The following is a 14,292-nucleotide window of genomic DNA, read 5'->3' as shown; positions in this document are numbered from 1 at the left end:
TAAAAAATACCCACCCTCCCCATAACAAAATAAAAAATACCCACCCCTCCACACAACAAAATAAAAATATAGTCACCACCCCCTAAAAATCCACCCCCTTGTCCCAAAAATACCCACCCTCCCCTCTAAAATAAAAATACACTCCTCCCCCCTCCTTTTTAAAAATATAATCCAGTAACCAGAAATTCTTCACCCCAACACTCCCTCCCCGCCATGCTCTCCAAGAGCTTGATCGGAATCGCAGGACTCGCCGCGCTCGAACAGCACGGCTCCCCACCCTCCCCCGTACTCACTGCCATCCCCTCCACTCTGTGGACCTTCCCAAACTCAACTGCTCGCGCCTATCGCTTGCCCTCCGGATCCTCCGTCATCGCACTCGAGTTCAACCCCTCGCCCTGGGATTTCTCCCTCGCCCCCGTCAATCAGGTCTCCACCTCCTCCCCAAACCCCTCCCAAAACCCCCAAGCCAAACTCACTCACCCATTCCTCCCACAGGACCTCCTCCCCAGCCTCCCCAAGCCCCCCCAAGGCGCAAAGGCAATCGCTAACTCCCTCCGCGAGCTCCACGCAATCCTCCCCACCCCCGCTTTCCAGGACCTCCTCCGCTACATACACTCCCTCCCCCCCGATCAATCTCTCACCCTCACCGGTTGGGAGTTCGCCGCCGTGCTCGCACAGCTCCTCGCCCTCTTCATCCCCAGGTCACACCCCTCTCCTTGCCCCAAACACAAAAACTCACTCTCCCCCTCAGGAACCCTGGCTTCAACCTCATCTCCTTCGGAAAAATGCCCCCAGGAAACAAGATGTTCGCTCAGTGGTACAACAACATCCTCCCCTTCCAGTTCTCCTTCCACGCCAAGGGCGACATGCTCGGTCCATACTGCAGAAATATCACCCCAAGGTCCAACCCTGACTCCCTCTGGGAAGATAAGCCCCCCATCTTCCTCGATAACGCAGAAGACACCCCCTCCCCCCCGCACGATGACCTCTCCCTCCACGACAGGAACTACTACAGGCGATGCTGCTACAGCCTCCACAGGTGCCCCACACCATAAAGTCCCCAAAATCCCCTCTCACCCCTCGCAGGTCCAGGTGCACCCTCCCCCCCAAACCCTCACTCCTCCTCCCCGCCGCCGCCTCCAGGATCCTCAAGCGATTCTTCCGCGTCGTCGTCCAAGGTCAACCCCTCTTCCATCTCCCAAAAACAATTCTCACCCCAAAACAATTCAAATCCACAGACAAGGGCCTCATCGCAAACTCCCGAAAGTTCAAGGCCTTCGGAATCATGGACCACGAATTCTCTGCCCTCTCCGAAGACCAGGCCCTCACAAAAATCTACCAGAAGCCCCTCTTGGACTGCTCAAAGAAGTTCTTCGTCATGCTCCGCTACGTCATCAAGGCCGCTGAGATCAACTGCGACTCCCACTACCCTCCCAGGCAAACAAAGCGCTCCAAGACTCAAGCCCCCACGCAGCAGCAGCTCCCAACCCCAAACCAGGAACCAAAGCACGAACCAAAGCACGAACCAAAGCACGAACCAAAGCAGCAACCAAAGCAGGAACCAAAGCAGCAACCAAAGCACGAACACAAGCACAAAACCAAAAAACAGCAGAGGCGGCTCCTGAAACAGCAGAAGCAGCAGCAGCAGCAGCAACAACAACAACAGCAGCAGCAACAACAGCAGCAACAACAACAACAGCAGCAACAACAACAACAGCAGCAGCAACAACAGCAGCAACAACAACAACAGCAGCAGCACCAGCAGCACCAGCAAAAACAAGACCAGCCCTGGAACGTCAAAGTCGTCCTCTCCATCTGCCTCATTCACCTCAACCCAGGCGTCTGCTTCGAGTTCTTCCGTAAAGAAAAAAAACGAAAGTACATGAATGTACACCACGCGCCACCCCCAGAAAGCCAAAGCATGCAGCCTGTATTGGACGCAGAGCGAAAGAGATGCATCGAGAATTTGTCATCGAAATATGAAACACAACTGGAGTATCTAGTGAGGAAAAAGCTTGGGCTGTTTTCGGTGTCAATTGAAGACGACGGCGAACACGACCAGAGGGATCATTTGCGGCTGAATTTCAATGCCGAGATCAACTCCGAAGCAGAGTACAACAACTCACACATCTTGGGTTTGTTCAGGCCTGCGTTCAAGAACTACGACGCCGTTCTCTGCTCGCACGAAGGGGGGGTGTATTGCCACGTGATGACCAAAAAAGAGTATGATACACGGAAGTTCAGCTATTATCACGCTGTGAACGACCTCGGGATTGGTGAGTCGGTTTTGTTCGAGTTTCATGGTTGCGGAACGGTGGAAATCATCGTAAAAATCATCAAAATCATTCAGATATTGGAGTTGGAGGATGCATTGAAAGAAGTGACATAAAGTTCGAAAATTAAAAAAAATCTCAAAATTAAAAGAAACCTCTAAAACAATTCCCTTGCGCAGGGCAAAGCGTACCGCTCTCGCGTGCCCTCGATGGTGCTCAGGCTGAGCTCTTTGTCGCGCTGATGATACGCGTGATAAAGCACCCAGGGCGCATACACCTTGAGCACCCCCCGTCTGGCGATGTAGCCGGATATCCAAATATCGTCGTTGTAGAAACATCCCCGAGGGAGTCTGTTCAGGTACGTCCAGACGTCCTCCCCGAAGTTGCTGACACGATGCGCCACAGCCGTCCAGCCGACTAGCCAGCCCTTGCACACGCGCGGGGTGCTTGCGAACATGTTGGAGATGGAATACGTCGTGAACGCTACGAAGTTGCGGTGCTGGCTGTTCCACATCTCGCAACCAAACGAGAGTGCCATGCCCTGGCGATCGATGTGAGTAGAGAGCCACTTGACTGTATCACTATTGTAATATACGTCGTCGTCGAGCGTTATAATGACGGTGTCGGGGTCGTGCTCCAGCAGCAAAGCCCCCAGGACTTTCGTCGCAGGACCCCAGTCCTTCTCAAGGAACTGAACCGTGATCTTGGGAAACTCGAACACGTCGTGTTTGGTCTCGTTGAAGCTCGCAGCGAAGTACGTTTTGAACCACTTCAAAACGTTTTCCGGGCTTTCATCATAGTCCATAGTGTTTGAAACACAGTCTGAGATGGTGCACAGAGTTTTTTCTTGCTTCCTGTATGTCTTTGGGATGGAGATGATAATCCGGTCTGGCTGTTGTGACTGAGAGAAGACGCTGTCGAGGCACGGGGCCATGTGGAATATCCGCTCGCTAAAGGTAGTGATGCTCACCACCGTACGCGGGGGCTCGTGCACGGCAAGCACGACTTGCGCTGCGGACATTAGTACGTGGCTCTCACCAAACAGGTTTAGCATAAGCAGAATAGCGAGAACAGTGAGGGTGCAGACAACAAGTCCCAGTCTCAAGCGCTGGCCCTTCCCGATAAGCCCCATTTCTTGCAAGGTTTTTGTTCGGATCGAGGCAAGAATTTGTATTATTGATAAATGCGATATATAGAATAATATATTCTTTCGATGATAAAAATATTCTTTCGATGCCAAAAATATTCTTTTGATGCCCACAAACACATGTCTTTGTCACTGTTTCGGACCTTTCGCATATGATGACGACCTTTCGCATGTGATGATTTCAATTCGTTGCTCGGTTTGTCACACAGTGCAACACCACGAGGAAGAGACCAAAAAGATCAGGGACAAAACAAAATCCCCAGTCGTTAGTCTTTTTTATCAAATCAAAAAAAAGGTCAGGTCAACAGCAGTAAAGCAAACATCATCAACTCCACAAAGATCATTACCATGAGTTTCTCAGCTTCAATCAGGCCGAAACCTTGCCCACACCAGCATGAATATGCAGAGGTGCCAGGTGCATCATCTAAAATAAACGAATTATTCGGACATGATGAACAATACTTCCAGTCCGTCAACGAGTACGTCTGCGCCGGGCACGGCTCACAGGCGCGTTGTGCTGCATTGTTGCCGTCTGCGCAAGCTTGTATCTCATGAGTCCCCGCGGAGCATCCCCCGCTGCATGTGGAGCATACACGGTTCTGGGTTGTGTCGCTGCCACCTTGACACGCTATGACCTGGTACTGGCCCACCGTGCAGTTTGTGCAGGCTTGACATTGAAAGGCCACATCCGACCCTGATCGATAGTACCCCGAATTGCACAAGCAATCCAAACGTGATGTACCTCCATACAACGCATTGGAATTAACTGGGCAAGGAGCACAAATGAAACTGTCATCCGCACCGTCCTTGTAGTAATTGGACTGGCAGACGCAATCTAGACGAGACATCGCTTGGCCGCTGATCCACACGGAAGAGTTCTCAGGACAGCGGGTACAAACGAAATCATCATCCGCACCATCCTTGTAGTAATTGGACTGGCAGACGCAATCTTTTCGAGACATCGCTTGGTCGCTCGTCAACAAGAAAGAGTTCTCAGGACAGCGGGTACAAACGAAATCATCAACGCCGCCGTCCCTGTAGTTATTACTCATACAGACACAGTCAGCTCGGGATGTCCCTGGACCCCCACCCGGTATACTTGAGTTGACAGGACATGTCAGACATTCAAAGTCGTCATCCGTGCCATTGTAATAGAAGTCCCCTGTATCACAAATGCAGTCTCTCCTCTTAAAAGCTGGGTATATGCTGAGCACGGATGAATGGGCAGGACACGGCTCACACATGTACAAAGAACCTGTAGTGGCTTTGTAGTGATTATGCATACAGATGCAATTAACCACAGCTTCCCCGGGGGCGCAGAGAGAGCAGAAACCGTCAGGGTCGCCTGAAAATGGCACCAAATTACCGCCGCCTCCAGAGACGATCCTGATCGCAATCATCCCAGAGCCGCCGGAGCCCCCACTGCCTTTTTCAGTAGCACCCCCGCCACCTCCCCCCCCCGTAGATGACCCTCCTGACCCACCTCTAGCGCCCAACAGTACGCTATTTGTACCCTCACCACTTTCCCCATTCGAAATGCCACCAGTGCCCCCACTGGACCAGCCATACTCCCTGTCCTCACAATGGAATGATTCATAATCTCCCACATCTCCCCAGTATCTATAATAACAACCTGTTCTCGCGCCACCCCCACCCCCACCTTTACCACCATTACCCCCTATATAGGCTATATATTGGGAACCGCCACCACCACCAGCCCAGAAGTAGTTGTTCCCGTCGATGTTAATCTGAATCCCATCGCCCCCATGCGGAATCCCCTTGGAGAGATTCACAGAGCCATCTATGCCTTGACCCCCCGCACCCCCCCCCCCGGCCCCGGAAACACGGTCATTTACAAGTTCACCGGCGTCATTATCATAGTAAAAATTTACACTCACACCAGATCCTCCATCGTTTGCATATCCCTTGAGCAATTGCCCATTCCAGACGATTGAAGACGCTGCAACCGACCCCCAATCCGCTCTGCCCCCCGGATAAGTATTAGTATCAACCATCCATGCAGCTGTACCCATACCACCACCGGATCCACCGTTTAATCCCTGAGAACAATATGGACATGAATAACCAGCTGCGCATCCATTATATCGTCCACAACCCCCACCTCCTCCATAAGCAGTCGCCCCGAATATTGATGAAGGCTGTCCATTGGAACCATACACAGGACCACACTGTCCAGTATTTCTTGCACATGCACCATTCCCCCCGTTCCCTGTAGAAGCATGGTGCGTCCCGGCAGGGACAGGGACACTCTGAGCATGTATCACACCTCCGCCGCCTCCACCGCCAGCCCCGCTCGAACCTCCCCCGCCACCACCCGCAACAATGAGCACATCTACCAAAGCCGCCTCCTTAAAAGTAACATTGTACTCTGTATGCGTCCCAGGGCCACGGTGAATGAGATAATAACCGGAGCAGTTGGAGAAAAAACTTCTACACTTCCTATTGAACTGTACACCACCTTCCTGGCATGCTCTTGTTTGGTATTCATCCTGCAGGCATGAAGTGCAGACCTCACACTGCCTATCAACCTGGACATCACCTTCCTGGCATGCTCTCGTTTGATATTCATTCTGCAAGCATGAAGTGCAGTCCATACACTGTCCTTCGCTATCAGGACCGCAATTGATAAGGTACTGGTTGGCAGGGCATGTGATGTGTGAACATATAGGAGCGAACGATATGCCAGAACAATTGACGTTTTTGAAACAAAGAAGCACTGAAAGAATGAATATTCGAACAGTGAGGGTGCAGACAACAAGTCCCTGTTTGAAACACTGCCCCTTCCCCATAAGCACCAATTCTTTAGCAAGATTTAATTTATACCTCATTTCAAACAAACTATATAAATAAGTCCATTAGTTTGATATCACAAAACAATACATGCAAAATATCAAAAACTATGCAATTCCAATAAGTGCAGGCACAGCTCTTGGTTCATTGATGTATGCAACATCAGCGGGAAATAAAAAAAACATGATTTCTACATACGCACCAATGTCTTATCCAGTAATTGGCGCTTTGGCAGGTTACAAGTATGCAAATGATATGATAGAACAGAGATTACATGATGTGAATTTTAAGATCCTAGAGGATCGTTTGGATGCACAATTAGACAGCAATTCACTAGCTATACAAATACTGTTGGAATATGCATTGAAAGACCCTGATAATGATGAAATGAAAAATTCAGAATAAGAAAAATCCTTCAACATGTCAAGAACGAAGTGTAACAAATATATACAAGATATAAACAAATACATGCAAGATATAAACAAATACATGCAAAATATCAAAAACTATGCAATTCCAATAAGTGCAGGCACAGCTCTTGGTTCATTGATGTATGCAACATCAGCGGAAAATAAAAAAAACATGATTTCTACATACGCACCAATGTCTTATCCAGTAATTGGCGCTTTGGCAGGTTACAAGTATGCAGATTCAGACCAGATAAATGCGAGATTGAGAAAGAATAAGCAAATATTACAGCGGAATTCCGTAGCTATAAAACTATTGCTTGAACTTGCATTATTGGAATTCGAGCCTAACAATGAGAAGAAAAATCAACTTCTGGAGCAAATAAAAGAAATTTTTCCTTTGATGGCTAAGTAACAAACAGCTCAACTACCAGCATCCTCCCCCACCCGTATATGGTACCAAAAATACCCCCCCCCCCCACCCCGAAAAAACTTCAAGGCAAGTCGTTGAGTACCCCATCATGCAAGAACAATGGCCGATGTATGAAGGCTTGTGTAGCTTCCATAGGAATTATCGCATCTCACACGCGATGTTGCGTGTGTTGTGGAAGGAACACTACGGGGATGCCACCGCTTTCAGGGTTGAGGACGAGGGTGATTTCTGGATCATCTTCCGACAGATCATTGAGGGCAGCCCAGGAAATGTGCCGTATAACACTATTCTGAATGCTTTCAAAGAGAAAACACTTTATGGACTCAAGGTAATCGAGACCGAGGAGATGTTTCGTCTGGGGTGCAAGCTCGATCCTCTTTTCTGTGTGGACATGAACGGTGACCCCGGTGATTACCTGCTGCCCTGCTACTGCATCATGCAAGACGATATCGCGGAGTGTATCTGGGTGAGGCCAGACATGCGGAGACAGGGGCTCGGTCGCCTGTTTGTACAGAAGCTCCGGATCAGGGAGGCATGGAACCCACTGCCCGAGAGCGTCGGGTTCTGGGAGAGCTGCGGTGTAGAGACTGTTGAGAGTCTTTCTTGAAATAAAGAATCGTTTTTATTTTCACACTACTTCGTAACAAGCAACTTTGCAAGATAGTTCTCGACCCCCTTGATGTGACAGAAGTTGGAATTCATGAATGTGATTGCCTTCGTGTAGATCTTGGAGTCCACGGGGATGTTCCTAGACCGGACGAATCTCAGCGCGGCTTTTGTGATCTGCTGATGCAACTCCTCTGGGGAGACCTCGGTGTCATACTCGACAGCACTGAGATAATGGTCGATGTCACCATAGGTGAGCGGGTTTGGGTACGCCGCGCCGAGGGTGAGGTTCTGTGTGGAGGACTGCATCATTCCTTTGATTCTCGCAAGCGCTTCAAGCCCGATATAGAAGCAATTCGAAATTGACTCAAATTCATGAACCTCCTATTACAGGTGGAGTGGGAGTACCCGGTGGTTATACATGAATATATAGTGCAGATAGGGGGTACATATGTGTTACGTGTTATGTTTCCCAGCACAAAATGTAATACGTGAGTACCCCTTAAATTAAGGCTTTAACTCCCGCCCGCGAGAGGCTCATGACTCTGTTTCTGTGGTTTTCATCGGAAGAGCTTAGTGGATAGTAGATGGGTGTTCATCTTTGTGGTAATACATGTTGACTCTCATTCGCGCTTTCTGCGGCTGGCGGCGTTGCAAAAGGTTGTCTTCTTGGAAATCAGAGGAAATGTGGAAAGCAGATGTATGAACAACAGTGTCATCGGTTCATTGATTCAATGCAGTGACTACGAGATTTTAACCTTTATACGTCAAAAGGATTCCACAAGGAATCCCAAATTCCAAAATCACAAATTCGTCTCCTAAACTCGTGATGAGTATTGTACCTCCAGTGGTTAATATTTGCTTGGGTTTGGTTTTTTTATTTTCTTGAAAAAAAATATAAAAAGTGATGAATGCGACAAACTCAAAAGCTGAGTCAGCGAACCAAAACATGATTTTATGCGACACTTAATGCGAAGAAAAGGGATACACAACACGCGAAAAACGTGTGTTCGAGGATTGAAATGGTGTTCTTCCACCAGATGTTTCAAGTCTCCATTTGTATCCCGGGACGTCAATGCAGCCATGAATATTCTACTTTGTTTCAAGTCACTTCCTCGAAGACCTGGATTTCTGCAAAGACCTCTGTATCATCGCCCTCAATAGTCACTGACTATTGGGGGTCATCAAGAGAAACATTCAATTGTTCGCTCTTCTTGGAAATCAGAGGAAATGTGGAAAGCAGATGTATGAACAACAGTGTCATCGGTTCATTGATTCAATGCAGTGACTACGAGATTTTAAAAGTATCTTTAATGAATAACTCAAAATTTCTTTGGAATCCTCTTGAGAAGGGCTGCAATCAGCCTGTCTTTGTTCTCTAGTTCTAAAGCATGTTTCTGTTGCATCTTGTCGATTTCAGATTCATACTGAAGCTTTGTCTGCTTCACTTTGTCGAATGCTTGATGTTGGAACATCCTTCTTATCCAGGCTTCATATTCGACAACCTTCAAGTTATCAAAGTGATCATTTGACTCAATCTTGACACCAAAAAAATTCAACAAGCTGCGACACAGCATATCATGATCGGAATCTATAGAAGATTGCAACAAAAATGGAACGAGCTTCCTGATAGTAAACCGGTCAAGCATGTGAAAAAGTCTGATTACATACAGTCGCCATTGAACAGTCTCACGGTTGCTGTACTTGGGGCTCAATATTCGCCCACCGACTCCATTCCCACGGCTGAAAAACAAATTACATGTCCAATGTGCAAAAATGCAACTTCGAGCATAATCGAAATCCACAAATGGTTTGTATATCACAACTGCATCAGATTCGCGAGGTATTTGAGGTGGTCGATATACCACAAGAGCCAAAGATACTTTGGGTTTCTTTGACATGCCAATGGAGGAGCGCCGTGCCTTGCGTTTGATGGGCATTGTGACTTCTCAGATTTTCCTAGGTCCCACCCTTTATTATATGTGGAGTGGAGTGGGAGTACCCGGTGGTTATATATGAAGATATGGGGGAAATGGGGGTGGTGGGGGTTATATGGGGTGGTGGGTCATTCCAGGTGGGGTGGGTGTACCCGGTGGTTATATATAAAGATATGGGGGAGATTGGGGGTACTGGGGTTATATGGGGTGGTCGTCCTATTACAGGTGGGGTGGGTGTACCCGGTGGTTATATATAAAGATATGGGGGAGATTGGGGGTACTGGGGTTATATGGGGTGGTCGTCTTATTACAGGTGGGCTGGGTGTACCCGGTGGTTATATATAAAGATATGGGGGAGATTGGGGGTACTGGGGTTATATGGGGTGGTCGTCTTATTACAGGTGGACTGGGTGTACCCGGTGGTTATATATAAAGATATGGGGTAGACAGGGGGTACTTGGGGTTATATAGGGTGGTCGTCCTATTACAGGTGGGGTGGGAGTACCCGGTGGTTATACATGAATATATAGAGCAGGCAGGGGGTACTGGGGGTACATGAACCTGACTGACATGGGGTGGTCGTCCTATTACAGGTGGACTGGGTGTACCCGGTGGTTATACATGAATATATAGGGCAGATAGGGGGTACATATGTGTTACGTGTTATGTTTCTCAGCACAAAATGTAATACGTGAGTACCCCTTAAATTAAGGCTTTAATTGGGGGTACAAGGATCTTAGCCGAAGTGTCATTGATTACAGTACGGGTTGTTTTATTGTATCATACCACCCCTCTATGTTTGTCTCTTGGTTATTCCCCCACTTTGACTACCCCTTATTTTACCTGCTTTGTGTGGGGTACTAAGTGTCATTAGGGGCCGCGGACTGCGTTACTTAAAGCAAGGGCCTAAGTGTCAAGGTGTGAAAATGAACACTTTGTTGTTTAGCTTTGGTGTTGCGAGTATGGCCTATGATCTGTACAAGAGTTACAACAATTCAGGAGTTTCATTGCTTGGAGTGAAGAAGAGGGTGAGAGAGGAGATCATTGAGACTACTAACAACAGTGGTGTTGTTACTACGATCAAGAACAGTCAAATTATAACTCGGACTATGAAGCAAGATCGAGTTCGGGAACTTGAGGAGGAGTTAAGGAAGTTGACCGATGCAGCACGCAGCGATGCCACCGCCCGCACGACGTCGAACGTATCGGCTGATGGAGGGAATGAGGAAGTTGTTGGGAATGGAGATGATTCTGTACGAAGGCAATCCAAACGACGTAAATTGTGATATTCTTGTTGTTGTAATAAACAAGTGTTATTCAAACGCACTGTTAAGCGGCTCAGCGGCTGAGTTCACTATCAGGCGCGTGACAAGCGACATGTCTCTGCGAAGTGAGTTCCGCTGCCACACATACGACACAGATCGTATTTCTCGCGTATCTGCATTGCGGCATCTCTATGTTCTTCCGCGCTGAGTGCAACGGAAGTATACTTCCACCCTCTCACCTTTGTGATGCCGTGTTTCTTCATCTGGTGCAAAGTCTCATTCCTTTCCCAAGACTCCAAATCATGCGGTATCGCGGGGGTTTCTGGGGCTATCAATTTTGGGTTACCCCATGATTCGGCGAATGGTCCCTTCAAGTGCTGTCCAATGCGTTTATCCACGTTCTTCGATCTGCCCACGTATACCTGTCCGTTGGGATATAACAAGATGTATACTCCGCTCGTACCGGGGAGGAGTTGAGGATACTCGATGGGCTTTTTGTTTATCTCTTCATCCTCGCTTTCTTCACTCGACTCACTACTTTTGACCTTTTCATCATCCATCTCATCATTACGCTGTTCGTATGAGCCCCATTTTCGTGAGAAGCACTCTGAAGCGAAATGCCCAGGCTTCCCACAATTGAAGCACTCCACAGTCTCCGTCCGCCTTCTCTTGTTAGCATAGCACTCGCTGGCAAAGTGTCCGGTTTTTCCGCATTGAAAACATGTTCTTCTATTCGAGGTGACGCTCCATTCTGAGACCGCATAACGGGAATTCGTCCAACACTCCGGGGCAATGTGCCCCCACCTCCCACAGTGATAACACACCACTGAGCTCATGCTGCTCTTCCTGTCCTATGCTTGACTGTCAGTCAAGTTTTTACATTCAAGAGGAAATGAAAAAGAAATAAAAATTTAGTCCGCCCGAAATATTCTCTCGATACAAACAATATTCTTTATAGAAAACCTTTTTAACCTTTATACGACAAAAGGATTCCCTGAGGCAAACTCCACAGAGGCAAACTCCTCAATGTCGGTTGGAAACTCATCGGACAAGCACTCCGATCCCCCCCGCCTCTGCTCGCACTTTGATGCTGTATTCCTGTCAGTGCTGATCTTCCTCCTCTTCCATTGTATCGCATCCACAGAGGCAAACTCCTCAATGTCGGCTGGAAACTCATCGGACAAGCACTCCGATCCCCCACACCTCTGCTCGCACTTTGATGCTGTATTCCTGTTAGTGCTGATCTTCCTCCTCTTCCGTTGTATCGCATCCACAGAGGCAAACTCCTCAATATCGGGTGGAAACTCATCGGACAAGCACAAGAGATCCTCAGCCGCCAACATGCCTCCCGTAGACCCTTCCCAGTGCTTTTTTATTTATTGGAAAAAACCAAACCGTAGCAAACTTTGTTTTTAAAAAACAAAAAATACACAAAGATCAACCAAAGCACGTTTCAGGGCAATGAGAGTTCCTCGGGCATACAGAGCACACGCCTGGCTCACTCTGGTAGTATCCGTAGTTGCATCGACATTGCTCTTTCAAAGAAGATCCAGCTGTCGAGTTTGAGTTCTTAAAGCATGCACTTTTCTGGCTTAGGCTACAGTAATTCCCTGCCTCGCATATAGAGCACTGCTCACTCCCTTGCAATGGATTCTTCAAATATGATCCTTCAGGGCAATATTCACACGCTGTCGACGATGCGTTTGAGTATGTGTGGTTTGCGCACAGTTTCATCACCCCATTCACACAAAAGTAACCAGGAACGCACGCAGCACATTGATCGCTCCCTTGCAATGGGTTTTTCAGATATGACCCATCGGGACACAACGCGCATGATGTCCCCGACATGTTCGAATACATATCAACAGGACACTCCTTGCAAATCAAAGATCCCGCTTCGTCGCTGAAATATGACGGAGTACACGAAGTGCACTCTGACTGTGAGATCGCTCCAGAATAATTCAGCGCATATCCTGCGGGACATGGCACGCATTCCAGTGGACCACTCTTGTAGTACCCACTCGGGCATAATATACACTGGTTACTTGACAGATCCCAAACCCCGTTTGGCATGTCTGAACACGCCGTGTCTGGGATGCATGCGCTCTTCGTATTATCCGTATACCCCAACCCAGTCAACGCGTCTATGTATCCGGGAAGGCACGTGCAACGCGTAGACTGTGGGATCGATACCGAATTCGCCGGACAGTCGTAGCAAAACGGGAGCTCTACCTTAGCAGATTGCAGTACCCCTTTCCATTGCCCATGCTGGTTTCCACCCGAGCATGGCAAGCAATCCGTCGTCAACGTTATATATCTTCCCTTCATGTTGCAAGATATCTCATTCTTCTGGTTAGGCCCTGACCACCTGATACCAGAGGCACATAGTCCGTTGTTGTTGTTACAACAACCCACACACCCCCAGCTCTGTGGGCAAGAGTCTGGTGGCGCGCTTGGGTTGTCCCCAATCAACACTCGTTCCCCTGCTCCCGCAAGATTCCAATACGCCCCATTGTCTATACTCCAGATATTCACTTTAGAAATCTCTCTACTCACCCCAAGGTCTATGATTATGAATGGCGGTGTTCGGCAATCGTAGCACCCAATCGATACCTCTTGCGTCACCAAGCCTGTCGTCGTTGGCTCTTCTAATGCATGCTCACACGAACCCCGAACATCAGTGCTTGACGATCCTGGCCCTGTCCATATTCCCTTTCGTTCAAAACCAGGTGTCATCGCCGACCCAATCCTGCACGTGCTCGAACACAACGATCTCTCGTCATCTCCGCATGAGTACAGCAGGTTGATTTTCTCCCCAGTGTATGAGAAGGTGTTTTTCTGGCATGCGTTCAACGACGCACAATCCGTTGGCAATGACGACCCCGCCAGGGAGAAGTTGTTCGCCGGGCACCCCATAATCATACCATCCTTGCAGTAGCTGTTCGCAGGGCATAGCGTACAAGTGTAATCCCCGTTTGCCGGGTAATACCCATTAATGCACACGCAAGCCGAGATCGAAGAAGACAGCTCTACAGACAGCGAATTCGATGGACACGATTGCATCACACTGTTGTTGCAGTAGCTCCCCACAGGGCACCCCCCGCACCTCGATCCCTCCCCTGCAGTCCCATTCCCTTCCACCCAGTAATATCCCGCCTCGCAAGTGCAGTCGTAGATCGACCACGAGAACTGTCCAGCAAAGGAGTTTGTGGGGCATGCCTTGAGGACCCCCCCAAAGCAGTAGCTGTCCACTGGGCACATCTCACAGGTGAACGGTGCGCTGGGTGTGCTGCCTTCAACACGGTGGTATCCAGCCTCACACACACACTCATCCAACCTGCCGGACCCAACCGCTGAAGAAGATAAGTTCGGACAGTGAACGCATTCCTCTAGCTTGTGAGTCAAGGTGACCT

At 48.6% G+C, this 14,292-nt stretch overlaps 9 protein-coding genes across 9 annotated transcripts; 2 read left to right on the top strand and 7 right to left on the bottom strand.

Annotated features, from left to right (window-relative positions):
- Positions 1–213: 213 nt before the first annotated feature.
- On the top strand, positions 214–2,389 carry GUITHDRAFT_122555 (hypothetical protein; the record flags this gene model as incomplete). The annotated part of the gene is made up of 5 exons (XM_005818171.1): positions 214–426; positions 496–701; positions 752–1,039; positions 1,087–1,178; positions 1,239–2,389. The coding sequence occupies 5 exons, from the start codon at positions 214–216 to the stop codon at positions 2,387–2,389; spliced, it is 1,950 nt and encodes a 649-aa protein (XP_005818228.1).
- A 41-nt stretch (positions 2,390–2,430) lies between these two features.
- On the bottom strand, positions 2,431–3,405 carry GUITHDRAFT_122554 (hypothetical protein; the record flags this gene model as incomplete). Its single annotated transcript, XM_005818170.1, has 1 exon — positions 2,431–3,405. The coding sequence occupies one exon, from the start codon at positions 3,403–3,405 to the stop codon at positions 2,431–2,433; it is 975 nt and encodes a 324-aa protein (XP_005818227.1).
- A 382-nt stretch (positions 3,406–3,787) lies between these two features.
- Positions 3,788–6,010, bottom strand: GUITHDRAFT_149428 (hypothetical protein; the record flags this gene model as incomplete). Its single annotated transcript, XM_005818169.1, has 4 exons — positions 3,788–3,844; positions 3,926–3,952; positions 4,056–5,930; positions 5,981–6,010. 4 exons carry the CDS (start codon positions 6,008–6,010, stop codon positions 3,788–3,790), a joined length of 1,989 nt encoding a protein of 662 aa, XP_005818226.1.
- A 1,149-nt stretch (positions 6,011–7,159) lies between these two features.
- GUITHDRAFT_149427 (hypothetical protein) lies at positions 7,160–7,678 on the top strand (the record flags this gene model as incomplete). Its single annotated transcript, XM_005818168.1, has 1 exon — positions 7,160–7,678. One exon carries the CDS (start codon positions 7,160–7,162, stop codon positions 7,676–7,678), a length of 519 nt encoding a protein of 172 aa, XP_005818225.1.
- Positions 7,679–7,704: 26 nt separating this feature from the next.
- On the bottom strand, positions 7,705–7,989 carry GUITHDRAFT_122552 (hypothetical protein; the record flags this gene model as incomplete). The annotated part of the gene is made up of 1 exon (XM_005818167.1): positions 7,705–7,989. The coding sequence occupies one exon, from the start codon at positions 7,987–7,989 to the stop codon at positions 7,705–7,707; it is 285 nt and encodes a 94-aa protein (XP_005818224.1).
- Positions 7,990–8,999: 1,010 nt separating this feature from the next.
- GUITHDRAFT_149426 (hypothetical protein) lies at positions 9,000–9,617 on the bottom strand (the record flags this gene model as incomplete). The annotated part of the gene is made up of 3 exons (XM_005818166.1): positions 9,000–9,240; positions 9,371–9,420; positions 9,543–9,617. The coding sequence occupies 3 exons, from the start codon at positions 9,615–9,617 to the stop codon at positions 9,000–9,002; spliced, it is 366 nt and encodes a 121-aa protein (XP_005818223.1).
- Positions 9,618–11,481: 1,864 nt separating this feature from the next.
- GUITHDRAFT_52883 (hypothetical protein) lies at positions 11,482–11,700 on the bottom strand (the record flags this gene model as incomplete). Its single annotated transcript, XM_005818165.1, has 1 exon — positions 11,482–11,700. A coding segment is annotated over one exon (219 nt), but the record flags the coding sequence as incomplete, so codon positions are not given.
- A 153-nt stretch (positions 11,701–11,853) lies between these two features.
- GUITHDRAFT_122551 (hypothetical protein) lies at positions 11,854–12,222 on the bottom strand (the record flags this gene model as incomplete). The annotated part of the gene is made up of 1 exon (XM_005818164.1): positions 11,854–12,222. One exon carries the CDS (start codon positions 12,220–12,222, stop codon positions 11,854–11,856), a length of 369 nt encoding a protein of 122 aa, XP_005818221.1.
- Positions 12,223–12,316: 94 nt separating this feature from the next.
- GUITHDRAFT_149425 (hypothetical protein) lies at positions 12,317–14,140 on the bottom strand (the record flags this gene model as incomplete). Its single annotated transcript, XM_005818163.1, has 1 exon — positions 12,317–14,140. One exon carries the CDS (start codon positions 14,138–14,140, stop codon positions 12,317–12,319), a length of 1,824 nt encoding a protein of 607 aa, XP_005818220.1.
- Between the last annotated feature and the right edge of the window lie 152 nt (positions 14,141–14,292).

This window comes from Guillardia theta (genome assembly GCF_000315625.1).
Source record: "Guillardia theta CCMP2712 unplaced genomic scaffold GUITHscaffold_364, whole genome shotgun sequence".
NCBI lineage: Eukaryota > Cryptophyceae > Pyrenomonadales > Geminigeraceae > Guillardia > Guillardia theta.
Note: the sequence above shows the minus strand (reverse complement) of the source record. Positions and strands in the feature narration are given on the sequence as shown.